At 44.0% G+C, this 14720-nt stretch overlaps 1 protein-coding gene and 1 long non-coding RNA gene across 2 annotated transcripts in view; one reads left to right on the plus strand and one right to left on the minus strand.

Moving 5' to 3' along the window:
• The window catches only part of LOC128918069 (myosin heavy chain, skeletal muscle, adult-like), a 20372-nt gene continuing 5652 nt past the window's right edge, over positions 1–14720 (minus strand). The window contains exons 14-39 of the mRNA XM_054221947.1: positions 14324–14494; positions 12611–12920; positions 12432–12502; positions 10831–10918; positions 10619–10736; positions 10227–10350; positions 8800–8936; positions 8454–8709; positions 6849–7091; positions 6566–6742; positions 6335–6480; positions 6157–6247; positions 5679–6068; positions 5315–5441; positions 5111–5229; positions 4623–4819; positions 3785–3968; positions 3533–3698; positions 3237–3361; positions 2746–3054; positions 2423–2626; positions 2003–2128; positions 1737–1907; positions 1546–1650; positions 1311–1406; positions 1–224 (exon numbers count right to left, since the gene is read on the minus strand). Of these exons, the coding sequence (XP_054077922.1) occupies positions 72–224; positions 1311–1406; positions 1546–1650; positions 1737–1907; positions 2003–2128; positions 2423–2626; positions 2746–3054; positions 3237–3361; positions 3533–3698; positions 3785–3968; positions 4623–4819; positions 5111–5229; positions 5315–5441; positions 5679–6068; positions 6157–6247; positions 6335–6480; positions 6566–6742; positions 6849–7091; positions 8454–8709; positions 8800–8936; positions 10227–10350; positions 10619–10736; positions 10831–10918; positions 12432–12502; positions 12611–12920; positions 14324–14494 (4404 nt within the window). The 3' untranslated portion in view covers positions 1–71. The remainder of the gene's footprint in view (positions 225–1310; positions 1407–1545; positions 1651–1736; positions 1908–2002; positions 2129–2422; positions 2627–2745; positions 3055–3236; positions 3362–3532; positions 3699–3784; positions 3969–4622; positions 4820–5110; positions 5230–5314; positions 5442–5678; positions 6069–6156; positions 6248–6334; positions 6481–6565; positions 6743–6848; positions 7092–8453; positions 8710–8799; positions 8937–10226; positions 10351–10618; positions 10737–10830; positions 10919–12431; positions 12503–12610; positions 12921–14323; positions 14495–14720) is intronic.
• LOC128918077 (uncharacterized) overlaps positions 8791–14720 on the plus strand; it is a 24325-nt gene continuing 18395 nt past the window's right edge. The window contains exon 1 of the long non-coding RNA XR_008469440.1: positions 8791–8941. This is a non-coding gene — a long non-coding RNA (uncharacterized LOC128918077). The remainder of the gene's footprint in view (positions 8942–14720) is intronic.

Raw genomic sequence — 14720 nt, forward strand, 5'->3', positions numbered from 1 at the left:
TACAGAAGAAAGTGACTGAGAGGTTCACATTTTGTGCAGCCCCCAGGTCACTTTGCTGCCTCAGGACATCCTCACTCTTCCTCTTCTATCTTCCTATGAAACTCCCGACTCTTCGCTCGGAGCTTGTTGACCTGCGACTCTGCAATGTCAGCCCGCTCCTCGGCTTCCTCCAGCTCGTGCTGGATCTTGCGGAACTTGGAGAGGTTGACATTGGAGAGCTCCTCCTGTGCAGGGAGAGGGAGTCGGTGGTGAGGAGCCCAGGGCAGGGGTTTCGCTCCTCCTGCGCCTCCTCCCTGGGGGGATGCCCGGACCTCCATCCCCCAGCCCCCACTGCTTACACATAAGCCTCGTACAGACCTCCTCATCCTCCCCTTTTTAGAAAATCCATTATAGGCAGAGCACAACAGGCTTTGAACATAATTCTCCTATGGAATGTGGGAAGGAAACAAACTGGGCAGCTGTAAATCAGATTTTATCAGCTCTGGAATTAAATATTAAACTACCTCTGCAGACCATTAGATGAGGTTAGGAATTTGTAAGAGACAGTGAGTCCATGAGATATCCTAAGTGTCCATCTCACAAATCTTATCTGAGTCTAGAAGCCCTTCCCTGTACGGAAATGTTTGCAGCAGCAAAGAAGTCATGCTCAGACATTCGTAAATTCGGTGGCTGCAGTTGATTCCTGATTCAGCATGCCCAGAAAAAAGCAAAGGTTCCTTGAACAATACATTGTGCAGTGCACAAGGTGGCTTGGGGGTGTACTTCCAACACGTTCTCTATCTGTTGAAATTTCCCCGGCCATATCCAAAATGGGGAATTCCCTGTCTAGATGAGCATATGATGAATCAGAAGGATTTCTTATGGAACATTTTCTGTGTTTCTAGGCACAGAATTCTGGACTTTTGGCAGGTCATTTGCTTCCACATAACTACCAAGCTTCTCCGAATTGCAAGGGTCATAGGCAACTTTCATAAAGATAGCTATTTGAATTTAAAAATTCTGAAAATATGTTCTTTTAAAAACTGATTAGTATATTGTACTATCAGTATTATTAATGAGCTACTTCTTACAGACTATGTTGTTTTTCTAATGCAAAAAAAAATGTACATGCACTTGCCCTGCTCATTAGCCTTCTTATTCACTCATTGATCTCATTCTCAAGGCTACGCTAATTTATATACACTTCAAAGACCTTGAAGCCATCTGTTATCGACTAGTGTCACTTTCCAAGTTTCTCATATTCATCTCTTCAATGACCGTGCTATGCAGTAGAGAAGCTTTTCATGCCAAGCACTCAGAGTGATACTTACAGCCTCCTCAGATTGTCTCTTGTAGGATTTCACCTTCATTTGCAGCTTGTCCACCAGATCCTGGAGCCTCAGAATATTCTTCCGGTCTTCCTCAGACTAAAGACGTTGGCAAACAGGAAAGAGAGTGAATTGGTTTCCCCACCATGTGAGTTAGCAATTCCCTTTGGCAATCAAGTGCAAAAAATTCTACTTCCCGCGAGAGGGTGTGTCAGCCCAAGGAGGCCTCCTGCCGTACCTGGTAGGTCAGCTCCTTCACCCTCCTCTCGTACTTGCGCACCCCCTTCACGGCTTCAGCACTGCGCTTCTGCTCAGCATCAACCTCCCCTTCCAGCTCCCGCACCTGCAATGAGAAGCCCATCTTTGGAGCTTCCCTGATGGCTGCTTACGTGACGTGTTCACTCCTGCACAAATACCAGCCCTACGCACTCTGGCTTCCAGCTTCTGGATTTGCTTCTTGCCTCCCTTCAGTGCCAACTGCTCAGCCTCGTCTAGACGAAGCTGCAGGTCCTTCACCGTCTGGTCCAGGTTCTTCTTCATCCTCTCCAGGTGAGCACTGGTGTCCTGCTCCTTCTTCAGCTCTTCTGCCATCATGGCTGCCTGATGAGAGCAAAGAGGCAAAGCCATTTTTGGGGCTGGAGACAATCTGGGGAGAAGAAACTTATATTAAGTTGTTAAAGGAGCTCCCGACTCACATCTGTGATGGCCTTCTTGGCTTTCTCCTCAGCGTTGCGAGCCTCCTGGATCGTATCCTCCATTTCACTCTGAATTTGGGCAATGTCTGTTTCCAGCTTCTTCTTGGTGTTGATCAAGCTGGTGTTCTGTGCCAAAAGAGAGTGCAAGACTTGTATTCTGAGGCCTGCAATACCAAACCTACAGCGTGAGCCAAGTCTTTACTCTTCAAGCTTGCAATCAAAAATCTGGAATTCTTTTTAAAACGGTTGTTTACAAAATGTGAGGCGTTGGCTCAGGTGATGGGCGCTGAGCATACCTTCTGCTGTGGCTAGCAGGAGAGAGGCCATTGCAGACCACTGTCCTGCCCTATCCTCTGGTGTAGAGCGGCCCTCTGTGTCTGTTAAGTGTCAACACAACTGCTTTTGGTACCACACACTTACCTGGGTATGGAGGAGCTGCACGCGTTCAGTGGCATCCAGAAGCTCCTGCTCAGCCACTTTCCTGGAGCGCTCCGTCTGCTCCAGGGCTGCCCGTAGCTCCTCAATTTCAGCCTGCAGCAGGTTTGCTCTGCGCTCCACCATGGCCACCTGCTCCTTCAGGTCCTCCTGTGTCCTGAGAGCGTCGTCCAAGTGTATCTGGGTATCCTGTAAAAGAGGCAACAAAAATTGCAAGGTGTCAGTGTGTGCTTGGGTGTCAAAAATGTCAGGTTTTTTGTCTTACTGTAGCTTTGTTATTTGTCTTACTGTAGCTTTGCTGAACAGACCTTGAGCACTCCCTGTGTGTTTCTCAGGTTCTTTTGTGCCTCTGCAGCCACGCGGTTGGCATGGCTCAGCTGGATCTCCATTTCGTTTAGGTCTCCCTCCATCTTCTTCTTCAGCCGCAGGGCTTCATTCCTGCTCCTGATCTCAGCGTCCAGGGTGCTCTGCAAGGACTCTACAATTCTGAGGTGGTTTCTCTTCATCTGGTCGATCTCCTCATCTTTCTCTGCTATCTTCCTGTCAATCTCAGACTTCACCTGGTTGAGCTCAAGCTGGAGGCGCAGGATCTTCCCCTCTTCATGTTCTAGGGAGGCCTGGACAAATGGACACAAACATTTGTAACATCAATGGAGCTACTGCTTTCTAGTTAATTAGAGAATACTTCAGAAAACCTCAGCTGGCTGCACTTCCCAGCCAGAAGAGGGTAGGAACAAGCAGTTTTTAGCCATGTTTCCCCATTGCTCAATTTTTTAGTGCAGAGCTTATGGGCATGTACCTCAGCTTCCTCCAGAGCAGCCTGGATTTCAGATTTCTCCTGCTCAATCTGCTTCTTGACTTTCTCCAGCTCATGAATCGCCTTTCCGCCCTCGGCAATCTGCTCCGTGAGGTCGGAAATCTCCTCTGTGGGAGCAAAGACCAATGACACGGTCAGGCACAGAGCAGAATGGGAAGGGCCCTTTCACACCAAGGTGACAGGCATCTTTGCCGACCTGCAGGCACAGACCCATACGGAATGGCAGTAGCGGTGGCTAGGGAAAGAGCTCTGCCAGGAGCCGAGGAACGGGGACTTACGCTGCAAGTTCTTGTTCTCACGCTTCAGCGTTTCCAGGTGGTCCAAGGACTCCTCATAGGCATTCTTCATCTTAAACAGCTCTGTGCTGAGAGAGCGAGACTCCTTCTGGGAGGCTTCCAGCTCAGCCTGCGTTTCCTCATACTTCTGCTTCCACTCTGCCAGGATCTGAAGAGAAACGGGGCGTGAGTATGGCTGTGGCAATCAGGAGGGGACGCTCTGCCCAGGAGCCGCAGGCCTGGAGCCCAAAACACCTTGTCAAAGTTCTTCTGCTTCTTATCCAGCGCTGCGCAGGCAGCATTCGATCGCTCCACGTCAATCATCAGGTCCTCCACCTCATTCTGCAGCCTCTGCTTCGTCTTCTCCAGGGAGGCACATTTGGCATTGACAGCTTCAACGTGTTCCTCGGCATCCTGCAGGCGCTGTGCCAGCTTCTTCCTGGGAGGTGGTAAGCACAGATCATAATTGGGGACTATGATGGACGCTGTTTTTTCATATTCACCACAGTGCTGAGGCACTTTGCGGTATTTGTTCCCAATGAACGCAGCTCAGAACCTGTCATAAACAGTTCTTTTTCTTCCCTTTTTCATTTCCTAGGGTCTAGCTATCACTCTGCTCTCTGTACACGCTACACAGTGCCTTTTTCTTGCATTCTTTGTCAAGTAGCCTATTTTCCTTGTGTTTTTCAAAACCATACCCTTTCACAGAGTCATAGAATGATAGAATTGCCCAGGTTGGAAGGGATCTTTCAGATCATCTAGTCCAACCATCAACATAACTCTGTCAAAAGCCACCACTAAACCATGTCCCTCAGTACCACGTCTACCCGGCTTTTAAATACCTCCAGGGATGGTGCCTCAAGCACTTCCCTGGGCAGCCTTTTCCAATGCTTAATAACCCTTCCAGTGTAAAATTTTTTCCTAATATCCTGTTTAAACCTTCCTTGGTGCAACTTGAGGCTTTCTAGTGCTTATTTCTGTTTCATACAATTCCTCCCCAACCTACTACTAGACTTTTGCATTTCTTTATTTTATTGGTCCCTTTAATTTTTGTTATTGGCTTCTGCCAGCCTTCCCCACGTTCCTCACGTACTTGGCCTCCTCCAGCTCCTCCGTGCGCTGAATGGCGTCCGTCTCGTATTTGGTTCTCCACTGGGCCACTTCGCTGTTGGCCTTGGACAGGGCACGCTGCAGCTCCCCCTTGGCCTCCTGCTCCTCCTCATATTGTTCCCGCAGCAAGTCACAGTCGTGGCGAGCAGACTGCAAGCTATGGGCTAGGGCGTTCTTGGCCTGGGGGAAAAAAAGATTGCAATAAGGAGTAGGTGCATCCTGGGAAATTTTCCTTTACTGCCACATAGACACATATCCCAGAGAAATAGCGATTAACTGCATGAAAAAAATAAAAGCCAAGTTCTGAGATACTGCAGAAAGATGGGTGTCCTGCACTGACAGAGCCTAGATTGCATGACCTGGTGGGATGTTTTGAACTTTCATTAGATCATCTTTTCAACTCTCGAACATTGCACCAAAACCAATGAGATGTAAAATATTCCTTTCATATGTAACATGAACTATTTTTACCTTTATCTCTTCCTCTAGCTGCCGCTTCAATTCTTCAATCTGCTGGGTGAAAGCCTGTTTCCCTCTAGACAGCTGAGAAATTAAACCATCTTTTTCCTCGACCTGGCGTGCATATTCACCTGGAAAAGTTTGTAATTAAGAAAATATTTTAACAGTCAAGAGAGTCATTCTCCCATTTCCAAACTAGAGATGGAAGTGCCATACCAGATTCTGTCTGCAGACGAGCTCTTTGAGCACTGAGATCGCTGATCATGCGCTGATTCTGCTCCTCCTTTGTTTTAAATTCATTTAGTTGATCTTCCAGAGTGCGGCACATCTTCTCCAGGTTTGCCTAGGTGTCAATCACACATAAGAAAATAGAGATAATACCTCTCTTATGCCTTAGTTACAGCAGGAAAATGTGTCCAGAAGATGTAGTTTACATCTTGGGAATCATGTACATACACTCACTGTTCTATACGTAAGATTTGGAGAAAACAGATACATTATAACCTCATAATACTTAAATAAGACAAGATTAAATAGAAATATTACTAAATATTTCTAATAAAAGTATTTGTGTATGTACCTTGGCTTTGGAGACAGACTCCATGTTACTGGCCAAGTCATCAATCTCCATCTTCAGCTCACTCTTCTCCTTCTCCAGCTTCTGCTTCACTCGCTGCAGGTTGTCGATCTGCTCCCCAAGCTCAGCTGTGCTGTCCGCATGTTTCTTCCGCAGCGTGGCAGCCGTGGCCTCGTGCTGCAGCGTGGCCTCTTCGAGGTCACGACGCATCTTCTGAAACTCTGCCTCACGCTTCTTGTTCATCTCAATCTGAGCTGCGGTAGCCCCTCCTGCTTCTTCCAGGCGCTCACTGATCTCCTCTAGCTCCCTCGAGAGGTCAGCCCGATGCTTCTCTGCTTTTGCCCGAGAGGTTCGCTCTGCCTCAATTTCCTCCTCCAGTTCCTCAATACGCGCCTGGGGAACATTAGGCAGCCTTCACACCCATGCCCTCCTCCTTCCTCACCTGGGACCCAGTGAAAGAGGGGAAGGAACAGACACTTGCCTGCAGCTCCTTGATCTTCTTCTGCAATTGCATGCCCAGAAGTTGCTCATCCTCGATTTTGCTCTGGATCTGGCTGATTTCAAAGTCTTTCCTTTGGGCAAAGCAAACCATGTTAGAGCTCAAAGGAAGAAGACAAGTGCACCAGCCCAGCGCTCAGGTGCCCCACAGCCACACTTACTTCTTCAGTTTCTCATCCAGCTGCTGCTTATCATTTTCCAAATCCATTATGCTGTCATGGGCCAGCTTCAGGTCTCCTTCGAGTTTCCTCTTGGCTCTCTCAAGGTCCATGCGCAGTTTCTTCTCTTGCTCCAGGGACCCTTCCAGCTAAACACAACACCACCATCAGTGCTCTCTTCGCAGTGTCTGACTGTGCAACATCTTTAATCTTCTCATATGCCTCTATACTTACATCGTCCACTTGCTGCTCCAGCTTGGTCTTGGCTTTGGTCAGCGTATTGACTTTGTCCTCTTCTGCCTGCAGGTCATCCAGTGTCTGCTGATGGGCCTCTTGGAGGGCTTTCTTCTCTTTTGTCAGCTTCACAATGGTCTCGTCCAGGGCTGCCATCTCCTCTGTGAGGTTTTTCACCTTTGAGAAAAGGGAGGAAATGCAGATAAGAAATGTTGTTTAAAACTTTACACTGTGTAACAAAACAGAGGTCTTTTCCGTAAGAGTGACATCTTCTGCTTTATACCTTGTTTTCAGTCGCATGTTTCTCCTTCTCAACCTTGGCCAGTGTTAACTCAAGATCGTCAATATCTTTCTTCAGCTCTGAGCATTCATCCTCCAGTTTCCTCTTCTTGGCTGTCAGCTCAGCATTAATTTCCTCCTCATCCTCGGCCCTTTCAGTCACTTCTTTAACTTTGGCTTCCAGCTGGATTTTGGTTTTGATGAGCTGGTCACACCTTTCCTCAGCATCAGCCAAAGCATCAGCTTCCTGGTGGGGAAAATACCATTTTTATGGATATACTTTTTCAGGGAATATCAAGATGCTTAACTGCATAGTTTAGAGTCCTGGATAGCAATTTTTTAGTTAAAAATTAGGTTTATGTTTGGACAGAATGAAATATAATATAGAATTGATTTCATGTTATTGGGTTTGAAACAGCAATTTTTGAAGGCTAAAACCAAATAAAATTCTTTTCAATCTACGTAAGGGCCTGAATATTTACTTATTAGTGCAAGGTATAGAATCCAGTATTATCCCATAATATAAAACATTAGCACAAAGTACATAAATTTGGGTTTAATCATAGGAATATTTCTCACAATTATGAAGTGCTGGATGATAAGTATATATGATACATATAAATACCAACATCACAGTTATGCTTGCATCAGTCCTGTATTTCTCTTTTTTCACCCTACTGTCTTTTTGGAGCAACTGTTTCTGATTTAGATTTTCATCACCACAGCCAAAAAATACTCAGTATCTAGCAGCTCTGGCTTTTCTCTGAGCTGGAAAATTTGTCTCTAGGCTTTTTTTTTGCAACAGATGTCCTGTGGTACTTGTATTTTGTGTCAAGTTTTAGTCTATCAGAAATAATAAGAAGGGAAAATTATAATTTTATCAGTGAGTGGATTTTTCATCTTTTCACAGTTCAAGATTCTTTAAAAACAGGGACGTGTAAAGTTTCCTGTACATCACATGCGCTGCATAGTATTGCTTTGAGGATGCAGTCTTTTCTATTCTGTGAATGATTTAATTTAGAAACCACAGCATTAGAACATCACAGATATACAACATAATTTTATGTAATGATGCTGAGTGATTTAGGAGGTGAGTGAGAATATTAAATTCTGTTTCTTTTCAGTTAGTTCAGTATTATGACACAGTGATATTTGTAACAGCTAAGCCACCACCTACACCAGAAAGAAACATCTTGTTGAATTGGAGAATAAAGAGAGGAAAGAAATATCATCTTAACTTGTCCTAAGAATTCCTGATCATGTGATTATAGAGATAGACACACTCAGTTTTGGAGAGGTAGGAAAAAATTACTAGAACAAACATTATACTAATAAAAGTAAAGTTTCTTGATTGCTCTGATGCAGTTTAAGTGAATAGAAATAATAGAGACCGCAGCATACAACATAAATGTTTTACCCATGTAATATCTTGACTACAGCCTCCCAACAGTCCTTATGGATGCTAGTTATACTTTTAAGAGCACGTCTTAATGAAATACAATTGAAATGAATTAAATTGTAGTTTCTATGTGTCTTTTGAAAATATAGTTGTAAATATCATCCTAATTATCACAGTTCACTTAGAATGAGGCACACTGATGGTACTCACAGCCTGCACTTGGAGCTGCAGGTCATTTTTTTCCTGCACCAGCTTCACCATTTTCTCCTCCAGCTCCTTCCTCTTGGCCTCAGACTTTGCAAGCTCTTCCTTGACTTTCTCAAACTCTTGTTTCATGTTGGCCATCTCCTTCTCAGATTCTGCGCTTTTCAGCAAGGGCTTGATCTTGAAGAACAGCTTCATCCAGGGCCAGTGCTTGACATTCATGAATGCACGAATGTTGTACTGGATACAGAAAATGGACTCTCTGAAAGGTAAGTCAAATTAATATTAAGCATTTAGACCATGATGACATAATAAGCCAAATACAGTGAACCTAATTTGAAGAAATGTCTACCTCCTCTCCACCATTCTCTGGTACTCCACTCTCATCAGGAAGCCCCTGCACCTGGCCTGTGTGCGGGTGATGATCTGTGCCAGCTTCTCATCTCTCATCTCTTCCAAGAGGCCTATCAGCCCCGCTTTGAAGAACACCTTAGGTAAGAACATGAAAATAGGTGCAGTTGATGAGCTTGTTGTTCAGTGTAGCCCAGTACCATGTCCCCCATAGCAGAAAATACAGGAAGTTAAGAGAAAGAGCAAAAGCACAAAGAATGCATGTAGTGGTAGACCTTTTTTTTTATCTCCAAGCTTCCAGTTACCTGCAGTTGAGGAACTAAAATAGCCAGACATTTTGTCTTTCTCTTTATTAACACTTGATTCTTTTATTCTACTGCTTAATTGTAAATTAGGAACCATTAATTAACACTTATTTAAATCATCCTGACACACCAGAAGGCTGTATGGCCATATAGTGAGACCTGGACAGGCTGGAGAGTTGGGCGGAGAGAAGCCTTATGAAATTCAATAAGGGCAAGTGTAGGGTGCTGCATCTGGGGAGGAATAACCCCTGCACCAGGACAGGTTGGGGGTGACCTGCTAGAGAGTAGTTCTGTGGAAAGAGACCTGGGAGTCCTGGTGGACAATGGGATGACCGTGAGCCAGCCATGTGCCCTTGTGGCCAAGAAGGCCGATGGCATCCTGGGGGGCATCAAGAAGAGTGTGGCCAGCAGGTGGAGGGAGGTCATCCTCCCCCTCTGCTCTGCCCTGGGGAGGCCACATCTGGAGCACGGGGTCCAGTTCTGGGCTCCCCAGTTCAAGAAGGACAGGGAACTGCTGGAGAGGGGACAGCAAAGGGCTACCAAGATGATGAGGGGACTGGAACACCTCTCTTGTGAAGAAAGGCTGAGGGATTTGGGTCTTTTTAGTCTGGAAAAAAGACGGCTGAGGGGGGACCTTGTTAATGCTTGTAAATACTGAAAGGGTGGGTGTCAGGAGGATGGGGCCAGGCTCTTTTCCATGGTACCCAGCAACAGGACAAGGGGTAACGGGCACAAACTTGACCATAGGAAGTTCCACCTAAACATGAGGAGGATCTTCTTTGTTGTGAGGGTGTCAGAGCCCTGGCATAGGCTGCCCAGAGAGGTGGTGGAGTCTCCGTCTCTGGAGGCGTTCCTGTGCCACCTGCTCTGGGTGACCCTGCTCTGGCAGGGGGTTGGACTAGATGATCTCCAGAGGGCCCTTCCAGCCCCCACCATTCTGTGATTCTGTGATCCTATGGCAATGAATTTCAGATTTATTCAGGTTTTGAGTCAATAAGTACTTAGTTGACGTCTTTTAAATACACTATTTAATCATTTCACATACTATCTGGAGAATCTGAATATCATTCTCAAGCCATGCAAACCAAAACCACATAGTACTTGAAACAAACAGTTCTTTTACCTTGGTGTGACCGAATTTGTACTGAGTGTGGTCTATATCAATTGATCCAAGAAGTTTCTCACAAGCCTTCTTGCTGTCAATGAACTGTCCCTCTGGGATAGCACTTGCATTTAATACTTTGTATCTGGGGGAGAAAATGGAAGGACTTGTATTGGACTTGATGATCTTAAGAGTCTTTTCCAGCCCAAATGATTCTATGATTCTCTGAATATAAAGAGGTCTGCTGTTGAGACGAATTGGCTGATAAACTGCAAGAAAGAGCCTAAGAACTGTTGAGAACATAACAGCCCTGCTAAACAAACTTTAGAGAGGGCTTTTATCACCAGAAATGACACTTAAATTTCACAAGCTACTCAAGATAGACAAAATCATTGAGTAAGGGGAAGTCTGACCTCTGTTTAAAATCTGCATACAGGACTCTGTTGGGGAATCCTTTCCTGCAAATTCTGATCCCTTCCAGCACGCCATTACACCGCAGCTGGTGAAGCACCAGTTCATGCTCCATGGCACCTAGCAATTCAGAGCACAAGTATATGCTATATTATGTAAAGCAGAGGGGAAGACCTGCACCATAATGAAAACCTTCTACATGTGTGCCTCTTACCAGGTGTTTTTGTTTCATTTGGGATGATGCAGCGTACAAAATGGGGATGGGTGCTTCGCAGATTGGTCATCAGCTTGTTCAAATTCTCCTGGGAGAGGCATTAACAAAAGTTTGTATTAGCAAATATAATTTACAGTATAAGCATCAAGCAATCTGAAATGAGATAATGAGATATCAGACAAAAATTAGCTTTCAGAATCCTTAACTGAAGCTCCTTGCACCAGATTTTTTGACTTGCTACAGACCATTGCTGTTATTAACTAAATATAGAAAGTTCTTCTGATTAATCTGTAGGAAATATTGTACTCTTAAACATATGATTTTAATACATTTCACTGACTCTAGTGGAATGCCCTCACTAGCAAGTATATCCATCTTCCTTTGGATGTACCCAGAGAGGTAAACTGGTACCTCTATGAGGCAGTTTGAAGCATACTACGGTAGGCATTTAAGATGGGTCATATGGATCACACTATAGAGAACCTTATCGTTTTCCCCACTGAAAGGAATAAAAATGACAAGCTGAGTTTTACATGCCTAGATTACATGTTTATCTCCTAAGGTAAAATGAGAATAAGGTGAGATGAATCCCAGCATTGTTTTGTAATTTATATCTCTATATGTGCTTATAAATAATTATTGCCTATAATTAGTGGAGGGAAGCAGGTGCCTTCAGTGGACACCTCAGAGTATGTAAATTAAGCAGCCAAAATATTAAGGTGTCTAAACACTAACATGTCTAACCAAAAGGAATAGTGGAAGAAAGTTTGAAAACATAACAGAAATGCAACACAAGCACAGCAAATAAGATTTCTCCTATAACATTAGCTCTTAAAGCCTTATGACCTTTAAATATAAGCTTATTGCATTATTTTTTAATGATACATGCTGACAATAATTTCCCACTTGCAAGGCCAAAGCATTACAGCTATGACTATTTTTCTTGGGGCATATACAGATGTGCCCATGTCCTGTTTCAGCGCACTGGGTAGAGGCTGTCAGGTGATCAAGAATCATATGACAGCAGATCTGTAGAAGAAATTAGGCTATATCAAGAAGGGAGTCCTAATTGAAGGATGAATACGATAATAAATAACCTCATGAGAGACCTGGCAGAAATGTATGGAGCAGCCAGGCAGCAAGACTTGGTTATGACAAAGAACTGTCAAGTATCTGACATCTTGAAAATCCATAACCCAAGCAGTGGTGGTATTTCAACTGTAAGAGATTGATCCCTGAATCATGGAGAAAAAGAGGTTATCCTCCAGACCAGTAGGCAGAATGTTGTTAAAGGGCAAAAAAAGATTCTAAAGCCAGAGGTGGGCATCTGAAAGAAATCTGGTCTATTCTAGGTTTATTTCAGAAGTTTTCTGTATAACATTCTTCCATCTGGAAACATCATCCTGGGACAAGTGGACAAAAAGAAAAGTTGTGCATTCAGTGGAATGGAGCATAAATAGACTGTAGTGGATTTATTCCTGGAAAAATATTGCCCAAGAACTTCAGGGTATTTTAACACAAATAATCCAAAAAAAGATTAGCTGTTTTAAATGGTGGGTTTACTCCTCATCTTAGGAGAAATAGTGAACTCTCTACTGTACCCGGAAAAGAGCTGAGACAGTCTGGAAAGAAGAACCCTTCTTCTTGGCACCTTTCTTACCAGCGCTAGCCTCTGCAAAATTGAAAGTAAATAAAACAGGATTTAGGTTTTTGCTTTTGCCTTTTATAATTCTTTTTGTGAGCTGTACATCAGTGAAAATAGGGGATTCATAGAACCAACCTGCTTCTGCTCCACCGTAGTTGGCAAAGAGTAAGGCCAGTGTTTTCAGTGATGATTTCTGGTACAACCCAATGACAGTTTCATTCAGAGGGTCCTTGTTCTTCTCAAGCCAGCCAGTGATGTTGTAGTCTACTGTGCCAGCATAGTGTATCAGGGAGAAGTGGGCCTCAACCTTGCCTTTGGTAGGCTTGGGCTTCTGGAAGTTGCTGGACTTGCCCAGGTGCTGGTCATAGAGCTTGTTCTTGAAAGAGGTGTCAGTTGCCTTGGGGAACATGCACTCCTCTTCCAGGATGGAGAAGATGCCCATGGGCTGGAAGAAATGCACAAGGGAGACAGATTGCAATTTAGTTTTCAGGGAAATAATGACCTTCACCTGGGCAGAGTAGTGGAACACAGACACATCAGAAATGGTTATTATGCAATTACATTTTGTGCTAGAAAGTGAGATCAAACATATTGATACTTACATTATTTAACACCAAATAAATCATAAAGATTAATGGAAATTCTTTAGTTTGTGTTGAGAACATGCTTTATAAAATCAAAGCACTACCTTCTTATGAAGAGGTACTCAAAGCACACACAGATGTCTTAGACAAATTGAACATAAGCCAACGATACACCCTTGTGGCAAAGGCAGACAACTCATCCAACCGGGCTGCATTAAGAGCGTTGCCAGCAGCTCAAGGACGGTGATCCTTCCCCTCTACTCAGCTCTGCTGAGAAATATCTGGAGTGCTGTGTCCAGTTCCCGGCTCCCCAGTACAAGAGAAACATGGACATAGTAGAGTGAGCCCAGTGACAGGACAGATATTTAAATGACTGAACATCTGACATACAAGGAGAAGCTGAGAGAGATGTGACTGTTCAGCCTGGACAAGAGAAGGCTCTGGGGCATCTTATCAATGTGTATAAATACTTAACGGGAGAGGATAAAGAAGACAGAGCTAGAAGCTTCTCAGTGATGTCCAGTGACAGGACAATATGGAACAGGCATGAATTGAAATGCAAGAAATCCCATTTAAACAGAAGAAAAAAGGTTCTTTACTGTGAGGGTGGGCAAAAGTTGGAAGAGTTTCCCCAGGGTACCTGTGAAGTCTCCAGTCTTGGAGATATTACAAATCCAACTGGATATGGTCCTGAGCAACCTCCTCTAGCTGACCCTGCCTTAACCAAGGAGGCTGGACTAAATGATGTCCAGAGCTGCCTTCATACTTCAGCAGTTCTGTGATTCTAACTACTTACCATCCTGTAGCCACTGAACTTTTCATCTCATGTGCAGTGCAACTGCCTTTTCATTGTCAGTGAAGGATGCACATGTAAGTGTGACTGTGCTGACAGTTATGTCTATCCAACTTCTATGTAAATTTTACAAAGATATAGCTATTCTGCTGTACGAGCACAAGTCAGTTAGAGACGAAAGCTGAGGAGGACATGCTGTCCTAGAAATTGACTCTAGCTGTTTTAGAAAAACACTCTTATTGGGAGTTTAACAAACTTTTGGCACTGGGAAAGAGATTAGTACAGATTTGCTGCCACAAAACTGTGTGAAATTTCCTTCGTGTCTCACTTGACTCAATACCCTACAGGGCAAGGTATTTTGAATAGCAAAAGGTGAATATTTGGACATGAATACTGAAGATCCCTTTGAAAAATGAGGCCAAGTAATTATAGAGTTTCCACGCATCTAATGCATTTGAACAGGAAGGACACCTTCTCAATGAGCTCAATGCAGGCAGCCAGGTCCATCCCAAAGTCAATGAATGTCCATTCAATTCCTTCCTTCTTGTACTCCTCCTGCTCCAGCACGAACATGTGGTGGTTGAAGAACTGTTGCAGTTTCTCATTGGTGAAATTGATGCACAGCTGCTCAAAGCTGTTGAACTGGAAATAAAATAAGAAAGACCCATATTTGCAAGATGCAGCAATATTTGCAAAACCTCATCCTTTAAAAATAAGTAATGTAGTTATCTTGGCTTGATTGTCAAGTCTGTGCATTTCTTCAGTCTGCTGTATGTGTACAAAACAAAACAGAGAAATGCAGTAAATTAATGCATTTAGATTTTGCATTAATGCAAACAGAAATGCATTAAATTAATTCCACAAGGCA

Source organism: Rissa tridactyla, chromosome 15, assembly GCF_028500815.1.
Source record: "Rissa tridactyla isolate bRisTri1 chromosome 15, bRisTri1.patW.cur.20221130, whole genome shotgun sequence".
In the NCBI taxonomy this organism is placed as follows: domain Eukaryota; kingdom Metazoa; phylum Chordata; class Aves; order Charadriiformes; family Laridae; genus Rissa; species Rissa tridactyla.